Source organism: Pseudorca crassidens, chromosome 11 (genome assembly GCF_039906515.1).
Source record: "Pseudorca crassidens isolate mPseCra1 chromosome 11, mPseCra1.hap1, whole genome shotgun sequence".
NCBI lineage: Eukaryota > Metazoa > Chordata > Mammalia > Artiodactyla > Delphinidae > Pseudorca > Pseudorca crassidens.
In genome coordinates this window covers 44,610,642-44,624,278 of record NC_090306.1, presented here as the reverse complement: position 1 = coordinate 44,624,278, position 13,637 = coordinate 44,610,642, and the positions used below count along the sequence as shown (strand labels likewise).

General features: G+C 50.5%; 2 protein-coding genes across 17 annotated transcripts in view; both read left to right on the top strand.

The window, feature by feature from the left end:
* Positions 1-7,437, top strand: part of POU6F1 (POU class 6 homeobox 1) — a 72,585-nt gene extending 65,148 nt beyond the window's left edge. For 12 of the 13 annotated variants that reach the window (XM_067696559.1, XM_067696556.1, XM_067696557.1 and 9 more), the window contains 3 exons: positions 2,090-2,231; positions 2,806-2,974; positions 4,099-7,437. In XM_067696559.1, the coding sequence (XP_067552660.1) occupies positions 2,090-2,231; positions 2,806-2,974; positions 4,099-4,444 (657 nt within the window). In that variant the 3' untranslated portion in view covers positions 4,445-7,437. The remainder of the gene's footprint in view (positions 1-2,089; positions 2,232-2,805; positions 2,975-4,098) is intronic. The other variant, XR_010932406.1, reaches the window with a different exon arrangement.
* A 2,949-nt stretch (positions 7,438-10,386) lies between these two features.
* Positions 10,387-13,637, top strand: part of TFCP2 (transcription factor CP2) — a 51,563-nt gene continuing 48,312 nt past the window's right edge. The window contains exon 1 of one of the 4 annotated variants that reach the window (XM_067696546.1): positions 10,387-11,309. In XM_067696546.1, the coding sequence (XP_067552647.1) occupies positions 11,188-11,309 (122 nt within the window). In that variant the 5' untranslated portion in view covers positions 10,387-11,187. The remainder of the gene's footprint in view (positions 11,310-13,637) is intronic. The other 3 variants (XM_067696545.1, XR_010932403.1, XM_067696544.1) reach the window with 3 other exon arrangements.

Below are 13,637 nucleotides of genomic sequence, written 5' to 3'. Positions count from 1 at the left end.
GCAGATTCCCGGGCCCGACCCCAGAGCCTCTGAGTTAGTAGGTCTGGAGTGGCGTCCAAGAATTCACATCCCTAACGAGTTAGTGGTATGTAGCTTCCCAGCTTCATTGAATAACCTCTTAGCCTCATCTATAAAATGGAGGTGATAAGAGTACCAACTTCAGAAGGTTATGAATGTTAAAGGATAGATTACACATAAGGCAGTTTATACTCTGGTACACAGAGAGCACTTGAAAAATGGTGCTTTTATTGTCATCACTCATATTAGGTAGTGGGGAGTCGCGGGAGGGTTTTTAGCAGGGAAGTGGCTGATTAGATTTGCATTTAAAAAATTCCCTCCGTTATCCAGGTGGAGTCAAGAATTGGACTGTGGTGAGACTTGAATCATCGTCCCTGTTAGGAGACAGCTTAAACAATTCTAGCCAGAGACAAGGAGCTCTGAACAAGGCCCTGGGGATTACGAGGGAATGACTTGAAGCTACCAGGAGGTAGAATTCAGGGAACAGGACCCATCCTAAAGGAATCTGCACTTTCAGGAAGCTTTAAAAAAAAATCATACTAGGGCTTCCCTGGTGGCGCAGAGGTTGAGAGTCCGCTTGCCGATGACTCAGGGGACACGGGTTCGTGCCCCAGTCCGGGAAGATCCCACATGCCGCGGAGCGGCTGGGCCCGTGAGCCATGGCCGCTGAGCCTGCGCGTCCGGAGCCTGTGCTCCATAGTGGGAGAGGCCACAACAGTGAAAGGCCCGCATACCGCAAAAACAAAACAAAACAAAAAAGAATCATACTAAAAATACTAATTTCATATATTTATAGTTTCTCCTGATTATAAATTCGATACATGTTATTTATAAAAATTCTAACATTATGTGTGATGTCAAAAGGTAAAAATCCCTTCTAACTCTACTTCCAGAGATGACTTCTGTTGACAGTTTGCTTTATATGCCTCAAGATTTTTTTTTTCCGGGTAATTCATATGTCTTTTTAAAGGAATTATTCCATAAAAACTGTTTTTCATCTTACTTTTTTTTCTTTCACTTAGCACTGTGACTCGGAGCTCTTTCCATGGCAGCAGTTAAGAGACAAACCTTATTCTTTGTCATGGCTGCACAGTATCTTAATGTAGAGAGGTCTCAGAAGTCATTTGCCAGTTCCCTATTAATGGATATTTGGGGCCTGGAGGCTCTAGAATCAGGTTTAGGTTTCTCCTTTTTTTTTTTTTTTTTGCAGTACGCGGGCCTCTCACTGTTGTGGCCTCTCCCGTTGCGGAGCACAGGCTCCGGACGCGCAGGCTCAGCGGCCATGGCTCACGGGCCCAGCCGCTCCGCGGCACGTGGGATCCTCCCGGACCGGGGCACACCCTGCATCGGCAGGCGGACTCTCAACCACTGCGCCACCAGGGAAGCCCCGAGGTTTCTCCTTTGAGGGCAGAGATTTGAGAGCAGTGATCTCAAGGGCGGACACTTGTTGGGGCTTTGACCAGGTGTGCTGAACCTTTCTGAGCCTCTGACCTGCCCGGGTCATAGGCAGCAACAAGGCCCCGGCTTGGTGGGGCACGTTCTGTGCTTATTTTGGAGGTCATTGTCATTGGGTGGGTGCCAATGCGTAGCTTCTAGTCTTGCTTTTTGTGGGGCACAGGTAGGAGTGTGCTGGGTGAGTGAGGATTCCATGCCCACTTTTTAAAAAAAATTAATTTATTTATTTTTGGCTGTGTTGGGTCTTCGTTGCTGCATGTGGGCTTTCTCTAGTTGCGGCGAGCGGGGGCTACTCTTCGTTACGGTGCGCAGGCTTCTCATTGTGGTGACTTCTCTTGTTGCAGAGCACAGGCTCTAGGTGCACGGCTTCAGTAGTTGTGGCACCCGGGCTCAGTAGTTGTGTGGCTCGCAGGCTTAGTTGCTCCACGGCATGTGGGATCTTCCCGGACCAGGGCTCGAACCCGTGTCCCCTGCATTGGCAGCCGGGTTCTTAACCACTGCTCCACCAGGGAAGTCCCTCCATGCCCACTTTTGCCCTGCCTCTGGCCCCACCAGAGACTCCACCCCCTGAAACAGGCAGGCGGGCAGTGGGGTTTGTTGGCGCTTCTCCTCGCAGGTGCAGCCCATCCAGCCCCCGGCAGCCATGCCCCAGCCAGCTGTGGTCATCGCCAGCCCAGCCCCAGCGGCCAAGCCAGCTGCCTCTGCTCCTATCCCGATCACCTGCTCAGAGACCCCTACTGTCAGCCAGCTGGTGTCCAGTAAGTGGCTTCTAGAGAGGCTGTGGAGAAGGGGAGAGGCATTTATTTGACCTCATTAGATGACCTCATCAGATGACGCTCTCCTTAATAAACTTCCTTGAGTCCACAGGGGAAGGGCACAGGCCCATTGCCAGGAACTGGCTTTCTTATTCTCATTCTGTGGAGCTGCATTCTATGCATGATGATGGTGGAGGCTGCTTAGCCAGCTGTCTGGCTGCTTCTCTGAGAAGCCAAGCCATTGGCTGTCTCCCCTATGGTCTCTCACCCAGCATTTGAGGAATGTGGATGCCCAACAGGTGTGCTTGGGGCCAGGCTGGGGAGAATGGGGGAGGGTCAACAGTTAGAGCTGGAAGAACTTGAAAATAGGCCTCTACCTCTATGCACATTGGTCCTGGCCCCTTACCCCCAAGTTTTATATGTCTTGGGGACAGGGGTGATGAGGGTCTTAAGGGTACATAGGTCTTTTGTCAAATGTCCTTATCCCTCACTACAGCACCAGGCTAGGCCAATGGGCAAGATAAGCAGTGAAGGTTGTCTGTCTTACACACACCCCTGCCCCCTTCCTCTGGCCTAGAGCCACATACCCCGAGTCTGGATGAGGACGGGATCAACTTAGAAGAGATCCGGGAGTTTGCCAAGAACTTTAAGATCCGGCGGCTATCCCTGGGCCTCACGCAGACCCAGGTGGGTCAGGCTCTGACCGCGACGGAAGGCCCAGCCTACAGCCAGTCAGCCATCTGCCGGTGAGTAAGGCTGCCTTGGACAAGGTCAGGGCACTCACAGGGGCCCAGGTGATCCGGCCCTTTTCCATATTCTCCCTGGCTTCCACCCTCTTCCGGACAAGGAAAGCTGTTCTAAGGGTAGACATGAACACCTCGAGTAGCCAAAGTTTTTCTGGGGGCCCTCTGAAGTTTAGCCCCAAATCCTGAGCATTTCTATTGTCTTTTATGGGAAAGCCAGGATCATGATCCACTTAGGAATCCTAGAGGGACAGGAGAACAACTTACGAAATTAGTCACAAAAGTGGGAACTTCAGTTCTGGCTTGGTTCTCAACTCTAACCCACTATCACCCCATCATGCTCCCATCTCCCCCTCTTTTGAGGCATGACTATAAAGTGATGTAGCTGATTTTTCTGTGTGCAGCGTACAGACCGGTTCTGGTGCCGGTATTAAAGGAGGGGTAGGGAATTCCCTGCCGGTCTAGTGGTTAGGACACTGCTAGGGTCCCAGGTTCAATCCCTGTTCGGGGAACTAAGATCCCGCAAGCCACATTACATGGCCCAAACCAAACAAACAAACAAAGAAAAGAAATGAAGGATAGCCGAGGGTTTCAAACACGAAAAAACACACGGTTCAGGGATGGCCAAGAGGTTTCATCTGCCCGCCAATTATATAGATTAGACTAGAGTGACTATTAGACTACCGTGGCATGTTGGGAATTCTGTAGTCGCATCGGGGCTCAGCCAGAAAGAGTATTCTGTCTTAGAGATGCTGCAGTTGGAGGAGGACAGTACTTGCGACATCCGTTTGGCATCTCTGGAGGCCTCTCGAGATGACTCCTTAGAGGACCTCACCAATTAGGATACGAAAGTTCTGGAATGGTGCTCACTAAAGCAGTTGCCCTGTTATCATCGCACTACTGAACCGAGGCCATGGGAATGGTCTCCCTGTTATGACCTGGGATACAGGACAGTCCGAGGAGTCTGGGCTTGGCCGAGCCAGGGCGTTTTAGTGGGGGTGGTGAGGGGAACACTGAGCACAGCCCCACCAGCCCCAAGAGGAGCAGCCCCTTGTGGACAGCGCTCACGCCCGGTGTGGGGAGTAAGACACTCTCACTGTTCCTTCCTGGGCTTGGGTCACCTACAGGTTTGAGAAGCTGGACATCACGCCCAAGAGCGCGCAGAAGCTGAAGCCAGTGCTGGAGAAGTGGCTGAATGAAGCCGAACTCCGGAACCAGGAAGGCCAGCAGAACCTGATGGAATTTGTGGGAGGCGAGCCCTCCAAGAAACGCAAGCGCCGCACCTCCTTTACCCCCCAGGCCATAGAGGCTCTTAACGCCTACTTCGAGAAGAACCCGCTGCCCACAGGCCAGGAGATCACCGAGATTGCTAAGGAGCTCAACTATGACCGGGAGGTCGTGCGGGTCTGGTTCTGCAACCGGCGTCAGACGCTCAAGAACACCAGCAAGCTGAATGTCTTTCAGATCCCTTAGGGCTGAGCCCCCAGCCCTGTGTTCCAGCACTTTGTACCTTCCCTTGGCACCCGGCTGCAGCCACCGCCCTGCGGCATCTGTCATTCTGCCACACGTGGCTGTGTTTGCCCTGGGTCGTGAGACTACACTGTGCGCCTGTGTTTCAGCCCCCTCCCCCTCCCCCCATATCGTCCACATCCTGGGGAGGGCAGTGGGGCCCGTCTGAGACCTCCAGGCTTGGGCATGGTCACGCCAAGGGAGGGGATTTGTGGTGTCACTTGAAGAAGCACTTTGCTAATGTGGTTTTTGAAGGGTGAATTCTGGTTGGGAACCGGAAACTCCCCTCTCTGGGGCAGGGCTGCTGCAGCCTCTGAGGACGACTGGCCATTAGCTCTTGTTTCCGACAGCATTCTCTTTCCACTCTCCCTCCTCCTTTGCTCCTCTGGCAGGTACGGTGGCTAGTCCAGCAGAAACACAGCCTCACACCCCCCCCCCCCCGTCCCCCACCCTCTGCCTGCAGGTACACTGTCCCCTGAAAGAACCCAACACATACAATTCTGAAAAGGGTGATGCGCTGCTCAGAAGGTCAGATGCCATGTCTGCCTCGACCTCAAGGTCAGAAGGTTTCCACAGCCCTGGGGCCAGAACATGTGATCTCCTCTCCCCATCTCTCCCTGGTTCCTTTGGGAGGGTGGAAAATTGCCCTAAAACAGAATCTTTTCTTTTGTAAATCATGTTGGAAGGAAGCAACAGTGAACTCTAGCTGTCCTGGAGTTGACCTGGGTCTATAGCAGGTTGGGAACTTAGTAAATAAGGCCATCTGCCCAGATTTTAATCTGATCTCTGTCCCTGGCCATCTCCACATCAGAATGGTGTGGTTAAGAGAGCTTGCAGCCTGGAAAATCCTCCGGCCCAGCTAAGCAGGCACTGGGTTGGGGGGTGGGGGGGTGGAAATGAGGAAAGGAATGCTGACTCTCTCTTGTCCTCACACTCACCGCCCCCCCAGTCCTGGGCCCTTCTCAGAAGCAGCAAATTAAACAAGAAGCCAGACAGCAAGGCCCTGGGGAAAAAAAGCCAAGATCCAGAAAGAGCTGATGGCAGCCCTGGAAGGTCTCTTTGTGGAAAGTGACTTAACTCTAATTTTCTTTGGAACTTGAAGTCTTGGATACTGGAGGAGAAATCTAACTTTGTCCAGAGTCTTAGACCACGTGTTTGTGTAAGCAGTCCCCACAGTGCGCTTCTAAGCTAAGAATACCCCTGGAGCAGGCTGGGGTTTGCCTTCAGAGAGGGTAGCTATGGTACATTGGGGGTTGGCATCTCATCCGAGCTGTTAAGTGAGTTTCCCAGCCTCACTGTGGCTGGGCCTCCCCTGGAATTCAGTAGGGGATCAGGAGAGCACTGCAAGGTTTGCTGAGATGAGCCCAGACTTGCTGTGTAGACTAGATTTAAAGGGTCACACACAAGTCACAGGGGTGAGCCACCCCCTCCTTTCACAACTCCTGTCCTTACAGAGCCAGGTCTCTAGGTCTCTACAATAAACCCTGAAGAGGTGACTGCCAGGCGAGGGCACATCACCACCTCTGTCAGACACTGGTGCAGAGCCTAGCCTCGCTTCCTCTGGCATGCTGTATTTCCTTTCCTGCCTGCAGCTGCCCCCTCCCAGGCCCTACAAAGCCAGTGTGGCCGCCCTCTTGGTAGCTCTGCCAGTGAGAAGGCAGTTGTGTGTCCAATGGCCCGCTCCCGCCTACCCCACGCCACTGCATCCTGACCAACGAAACGTGCTCGAGTGTGGTGGAGGATGAGGAAGCAGGTGGGCACCTTGTCTGCCCCAGCCTCCCGGGAGAGACTACGTCTCCAAGGGTAAGGTTCCGCACTCAAGTTCAGGGTTATCAACCTGTCTCAATGAGATGACGAGCTCACTTGAGAGGGGTGTTGTAAACAAGGTTTCAGTAAGAATAAAGTAGCGCCAGAGTTTGTAAAGGATTCGATCACTTATAGTTCAATAAATTAGACAGATATGGGTCTTTACCCTCAAGCCCTTGTGTTCAGATATGCTTTCTTTTTTGGGAGAGACAGGTGGGTCGTGGCTGGTGCCCTGGGAGTAGCATATAGCCCAGGGCGTGTCCGTGGCAGTGGATATGCGGGAGGACACCATCTGTCCTGTGACACGGCAGGAAAAAGCGGATGCACTGCTGCTCTAAATTAGGCCTGGCCATGCTTCTTAGCTCCTCCCGCATCTAAATGTGTCTTCCCAAGGCTGGGCTAGAACTAAAGCATTTTTTCCTCTGCTGGAATGACGAGTTGGTCTTTCAGAGGAACAAGTCCAGGGGCAGAATGTTTGCAGGCTGAATTCCCCAGGCAGGGGGGTACAGGATGCCCCTGAAGTGTGCCCAAACCAGAGCTCACCGGCCTGATCTCTGCTCTTGTTTCCCCTACCACAGGGCCCCCAGAGAGCAGCAATGGCCCTGAGGTGGGTTTTTTGTTTTGTTTATATTTTTGTTTTGAGTAGCATCAGGTTCTGAAGGGAGTTGCTATCAATTTTGTTTTGAAAGCACCTTTCTGGTTATCAGCCAGATCTCAGTGGCTCCTTTACCATGGAAAGGCAGGAGAAAGGGCAGAAATGGCTTAACTGTTTGCATGTGTTTTGTTTGTTATTGTTTCAAAGACCAAAACTTTCTATGGCTTAATGAATTGGCTGGGGCCTTTGACCCTGCACTGATCAAGGCATTTTATCCAGGTGGGGTCCAGGGAAAGAATTCAGTCCAATGGGTTAAGGAACCCATTTGACTTTGGAATGAGAGACCCTGACATTTTTGTGTCCTTGGAAATCCAATCACCTTCCGATGCCTAGATTCCCTTCCTGTCTCCTAGGCCAGGCTCTGACGCTGAGGTTCTGACTGATCCCGGACGTGGGACAAAGTCTGCTGAGAGCTGGAGTGAGGGGTCAGGAGGGGAGAATGGGGGAGAAGCACTTGATGTAGTTGTGTGGAATAAACGGTATTTTTTCTTTTGTACTGGTCTGCTTGTTTCTCTTCTACCTCTCAGGGTGATGTGAGGGAATCAGTGTCAGAGACCAGGGGAGGAGCTGGCTTTGCTGTCAGAGTCTGTGGCCGGGAAAATCCCACTGCAAGAGGATCAGTGCCCTGAACTCCTACTTCCCCGCCCAGGCCCTCCAGCCGGGACTCTCCTCATTGGGTGCAGGGTCAAGGGGATATGCCTTTTTTTTTTTTTTTTTTTTTTTGCGGTATGTGGTCCTCTCACTGTTGTGGCCTCTCCCGTTGCGGAGCACAGGCTCCGGACGCGCAGGCTCAGCAGCCATGGCTCACGGGCCCAGCCGCTCCGCGGCACGTGGGATCTTCCCGGACCGGGGCACGAACCCGTGTCCCCTGCATTGGCAGGCGGACTCTCAACCACTGCGCCACCAGGGAAGGCTGGGGATGTGCCCTTTTTCCTTCTAGATCACCCCCTGATACCTAGGACCCCACAATTCCCTGCCAAGCCCACTTTCTAGCCCCTCTTCCCTGGGTAATAGTAATAGATAATAGATTGTGCTGTTGGTGTATACACTCCTGGCCCAAGATGTGACCGAGAGGCAGCTGTTTGTCAGAAAGCTGGGTGGATGGAGCTTGGCTGTGCAGACTGAATGCTGATACGTATACACAAAGCCCTTTTAAATGTGAGGGGGTGCTGCGAGGGGGAAGAGAAGGCAGGCTGCAGGCTGGGGGGCCAGGACTGGGTCACATTCTAGCACAGAACATCAAGGAGTCTTAGAAGTCCAAATTCAAACCTGGCCTTCCCGGTCATTATGAAGGTATGCTTATCATGATAGGAGGCGAGAACAGTCACAATTAGGTTGATTATGCTTTATAAAAATTTAGATATATGGTAAGTGGGTCTTCCTTTGTGCTTTTCCCCAGGTCTGCAAATGTTATGGGCAGGCCTGCCACCTGGCCTCAGGGCTGGGAGAGCATGGCTGTAAAAAGGGTCTCTCCCTCCTAGGAGTAGGGTTCATGCCATGCTCCCCTGCAACCCTCCCTCCTCCCCCCTCCACCTCCTTGGTACTGATGAGGTCTGGGCTACATAATCTAAACTGGTGACGACAAGGCATCACCTTTGATTCCACCCAACCGGCATTCCTGGGCCAGGCACTGTGCTGGGCTCTAGATCATGCTCCGCCCCCCTCCCCAACCCAAGGGACAAGAGATGCCTAAGACGCTGACATCAGGCTTGGGGATCAGAGGGGCTTTACAGCACTCGACATAATGAGGCCCAAAATGACACAGAAGCCAGCACTCACCTCTGCATAGATCTCACAACCCTAATATTGGCTGTCCACACTAGACTGCAACCCCTCAGGACCGAGGCCAAGGGCACAGAGCAGGTGCTTGATAAATATCAGATAGATGACTGAATGCATTTGTACCCTCCCTTTCAAGGAAACAACAGGAGCTGAGTCCCTGACTTCAAGCTACTGGGAGAAAGCAGGTACAGAGGCTTCAGCATCAGCGCTGCAAGGTTTGGACTGTGATGTGTGGGAGTGAATGGAATCTGGGCCGCAACTGGCCCTGAATGGAGAGAGGCATCTCCCAACAGCTCCCAGCAGAAGAGTCAGTGGAAGCTGTTACCACTGGCTCAGACCAGTTTGAGTGTGGTTCTTGGCAAACTGGCCCAGGAAATCTTTAAAGGAAGAGGGGTGGGTTTGTGGAGGGACTGCAGTTTCTATTCCCAAGTCTGGGATGTTCCTCTGGGCTCCTGAACCCAACTCCAATGGGTGTGTGTGCAGGCTTCCCCACACCAAAAAGCATTTCTCAGGCACTAGCAGTGTGTCTGAGAGCTCAGTTCAATTCTGACATTACCTACCCAGAGATGGCATCAGATTCCACAGGTAAAGGGCTCAGTCCCAAAAGACTGCCTTATACTTCAGATGCCTTTTCTCTTAACTGCAGGGTCCATCAAAAAAGCCAGACTGGGCCTCAAAGGCTTGCTGTCTGGAGTGTAGGAAGATGTGAAGAGTTAAAACTAGGTAGTCACACATGAAAAGATGCTTAACATCACTAATTATTAGAGAAATGCACATTAAAACTACAGTAAGGTATCACCTGACACCGGTCACAATGGCCATCACCAAAAAATCTACAAACAATAAATACTGGAGAGGGTGTGGAGAAAAGGAAACCCTCCTACACTGTTGGTGGGAATGTAAATTGGTACAACCATTATGGAGAACAGTATGGAGTTTCCTTAAAAAACTAAAAATGGAACTACCATATGATCCAGCAATCCCACTCCTGGGCATATACCTGGAGAAAACCGTAATTTGAAAAGATACATCCACCCCAATGTTCATTGCAGCACTATTTACAATAGCCAGGACATGGAAGCAACCTAAATGTCCATCAACAGAGGAATGGATAAATAAGATGTGATACAGGGATTCCCTGGTGGCACAGTGGTTGAGAGACCGCCTGCCGGTGCAGGGGACACGGATTCGTGCCCCGGTCCGGGAGTCTCCCACATGCCGCGGAGCGGCTGGGCCCGTGAGCCATGGCCGCTGAGCCTGCGCGTCCGGAGCCCGTGCTCCGCAACGGGAGAGGCCACAACAGTGAGACGCCCGCGTACCGCAAAAAAAAAAAAAAGACTATCCAGGGAAGTGGGACTGAAGCAGCCTTGACCCCGTTAAGAGGTGAGTTTTATGAGACAGTATTCCACGAGCAAACAAACGCTTGTTAGGAGCGTTTAGGTAAGTCAGCCAGGGTGTGGGTGTGGGTTCAACAATAAGACTAGAGCCAAAGCTCCACCCACGCCGTAGGGTGCTGACTCGCTTACTTAGCGGACGCCAGAACTCAGGTAGCCCCAAGGAGGGACGTTTGAACGCACGCCCTTTCCTCTGCCAGATCCCCCCGCCCATCTCCCGCGGGCAGAGAGCCGTGGCGTAGCTAGCCTATCATCACTGCCGAGGCCGGCGAAGTCGCTTCTTCATTGGCTAGCGTCAGGGTGATACACGTTCTTCGGACCCGAGAAGGAAGAGGGCGCCATGATTGGCTGGCGCTGGGGCGGTGGGCGGTGGAGGAACCTGGCGAGTCTGGGATTCAAGCCGGTGCTGAGCTTTCTCCACCCATGCTTTGAGGCCGTGGGGGGCTGCAGAGGGCTGGGAGTCGACTCAGCGGAAACCTGGATTTGGTTCTAAGAGCCGTGGGATTGAGAAGGGGTGACCGGAAGTGATTTTGGGACTGACCGGAAGCGAGGCCTGGAGGGGAAAGGGAGACTGGTTCCCGGGAGGGAGGGGGGGTTTCCCGCAGAAAGGGGCGGGGGGAAAAGGTGGGAAAGCGGCGTGGGCGCGCAGGGTAGGTAGCGGGTCGCTGCTGCTGGTCTGTTTAGAAAGCAGCGAGTGACCATCACGAGTTCAAGGAGAGAGCCCAAAGAGTGGGAGTGCGAGGGGTCCAGGGTTGCCTTTGGGCAGCCGGGAAGAGTGAAGCCAAAGGACCCTCGCGCGGCTCCGGAGAGCTGGGCGGGGGTGGAGGTGAGGGTGGGGGTGGGGGTAGGGATTTTTGGAAGTCAGGGCAGCCAAGAGCGAGGAGACAAGGGTGCGGGAGATTAGTTGTGTGGGCAGTGCGGGTGGGGCTTGGGGGCGGCTGGTGAGTACTGCGGGGGAGATCTTGGTTTGGAGTTTTCTACAGTCTTGCAGTCTTGCCCCCGTTGGGTAGAATCACACTGCTCGCCTTTGTACGAGAAACGGTGTCTCCTGAGGCAAGGAAGGAGCCAGGATGGCCTGGGCTCTGAAGCTGCCTCTGGCCGATGAGGTGATTGAATCCGGGCTGGTGCAGGACTTTGATGCTAGTCTTTCCGGGATCGGCCAGGAACTGGGTGCTGGTGCCTATAGCATGAGGTGAGTGAGATTTTCCCAGACCCTGCACCTTCTGAATAACAAAGGCAGGATAGAGAGTAAGGGGGGAAAAGAGAGAGAGGTGTATAGAGTTAGAGAAGCTCTCAGTGGTTAGAGAAAACGAACTTGTTTCTTTTGTTGTTTTGAGTAGTGAGTATTGCGGTAGAAAGGGAAAAAGAGATAACAGGCAGTGTCAAGAATAGCCCTTGATTAGCAACCAGATGAATGTTGAGAGGCTTTTGTGCCAGTGTGGGTGACTTGGAGACTGTTGGTGTGTGTGCGCGTGTGGATAGGTTGCACTGGACTTGTGTGAAGAAGAGGCCACGTTGAACATGTGAGAGGTGTTTAGGGAGTTGGGGCTTAATGATGAATGTTGGTTGACTGCTTATTGGGAGGAAATGTGAAACCTTTAATGAAGAAGTCCACACATCTGTATCTTAACCTGCTTTGAGGCTTTACTCAATTCTAGGGTTTCTGACTTTTGAAACATAAGCTGTGAAATGAAAAAGTGTCAAAAAGAGCTCTTAGATGCTTCTAGACCTTCATGTATCAAGCCAAATGTTGATAAGAAATAAAAATCTCCTTTGAAAGCAACATAACCTCCCATGTAATATATTTTCATGTGTTACCTACTTCATTCCCCCAGTATAGTTTGTTTCATTTACAAGGTGTGTAAGAGCCATGTCTGGAAATGTTGAAACATCTGCTTCTTAATGTTTGATGGAATATAATTGGGTTTCCAGATACATTGTAAGGCTTAATCTAAATGAGTCAAAGAGACTTTAGAATTTAGCACTTTAATTAGGTTTATGAATTTATAGTGGGAGGATGCCTTTTATGGGGAAAATGGACAAATTTTGCATTCTGTTAGTGAGCTCCTTTGAGTTATAAAAGTGAACTTCCTTTCTTTAACTCTGCTAAGCCAAAGTGGAATTTCCTCACTGAAGTAAAATTATGAATTAGAACTTAATACTTCATCTTCAGGAATCTTTGCTTACAGTTAAAATAATAAAGGCTATCCTTGAATGCATATTTTAGTGATTTTCAGGGAAATTTGAGTTCTATCATGCAGTGCTCTTAGCCTTGAGAAGTTTAACTCTAATTTTGTCTGTCCTTGTTTACATAAGTCTTACCATAAAAACAGAGATTAACTTGGTCTGAAAGTAAATGTCTTGACCCTGAACTTGCACGTCAGTATGTGACATAATAGTTGACAATTTATGCTGTTGTTCGTGTAAAGATTACTGCTGCAAAAAGTTTAGTTTTGTCTAGGTTATCAGAGTTAAGAATGGAGATAATTAAATGTAACAGTACTTGCTATAAAAATAGTCTGACATCAACAAACATTTGGGTATCAACTATGTGCTCTCTCTGCCATGCAACTTTACATTTATGAGTGCCTTCCTATTCATATCCTGAGTGGTCCTCACAAGTATTAGTAGAATGGCTTGCATATTTACACATTTGGAATTTTTTTCCAAGATCAAATCAACAAGAGTTTTCAAACATCACTTTACGTTTTCTCAACAGCGCAATGTGCAAAAATTTTTTTTCTTTGCTCTCTTTCACCTTGCTCTTTTTCATGGCACTTTACTGCTGTCATGATTCTCTTGTCTCTTACACACATTTAATTATTTGCATTAATTTGTGTTAATTAGATATTAAGTTCTCAAACTTTAGTGTTTATGAGAGTCATCTGGAAACTTATAAAAAATAGTTTACAGCGTCCCATCTTTGGTGATTGTCTGGGGCACAGACCAGAAATATAATTTCTTTTTAAAATAAATTATTTTATTTTTGGCTGCATTGGCTCTTCGTTGCTGCATGTGGGCTTTTCTCTAGTTGTGGCGAGCGGGGGCTACTCTTCGCTGCGGTGTGCAGGCTTCTCATTGAGGTGGCTTCTCTTGTTGTGGAGCGTGGGCTGTAGGTGCACGGACTTCAGGAGTTGTGGTTCGCGGGCTCAGTAGTTGTGGCTTGAGGGCTCTAGAATGCAGGCTCAGTAGTTGTGGTGCACGGGTTTAGTTGTTGCGCGGCAAGTAGGATCTTCCCGGACCAGGGCTCAAACCCACGTCCCTTGCATTGGCAGGCGGATTCCCAGCCACTGCGCCACAAGGGAACCCCTGATATTTTAAAAACAAGTTCTTAGATGATTTTGATGCACATAGTCCAGGGACCACATTTTGAGAAACACTGATTGGAGGAGTTTTTATACTCAAAGACAATGATTCTTTGCTCTCCCTGTTTCTTTTTTTAACTAAACCTGTGATTACTTTTCCTAAACCTTTTTTAGGGAAAATTTTCTCTTTTGGACAGCAATTTGTTTTGTAAAAT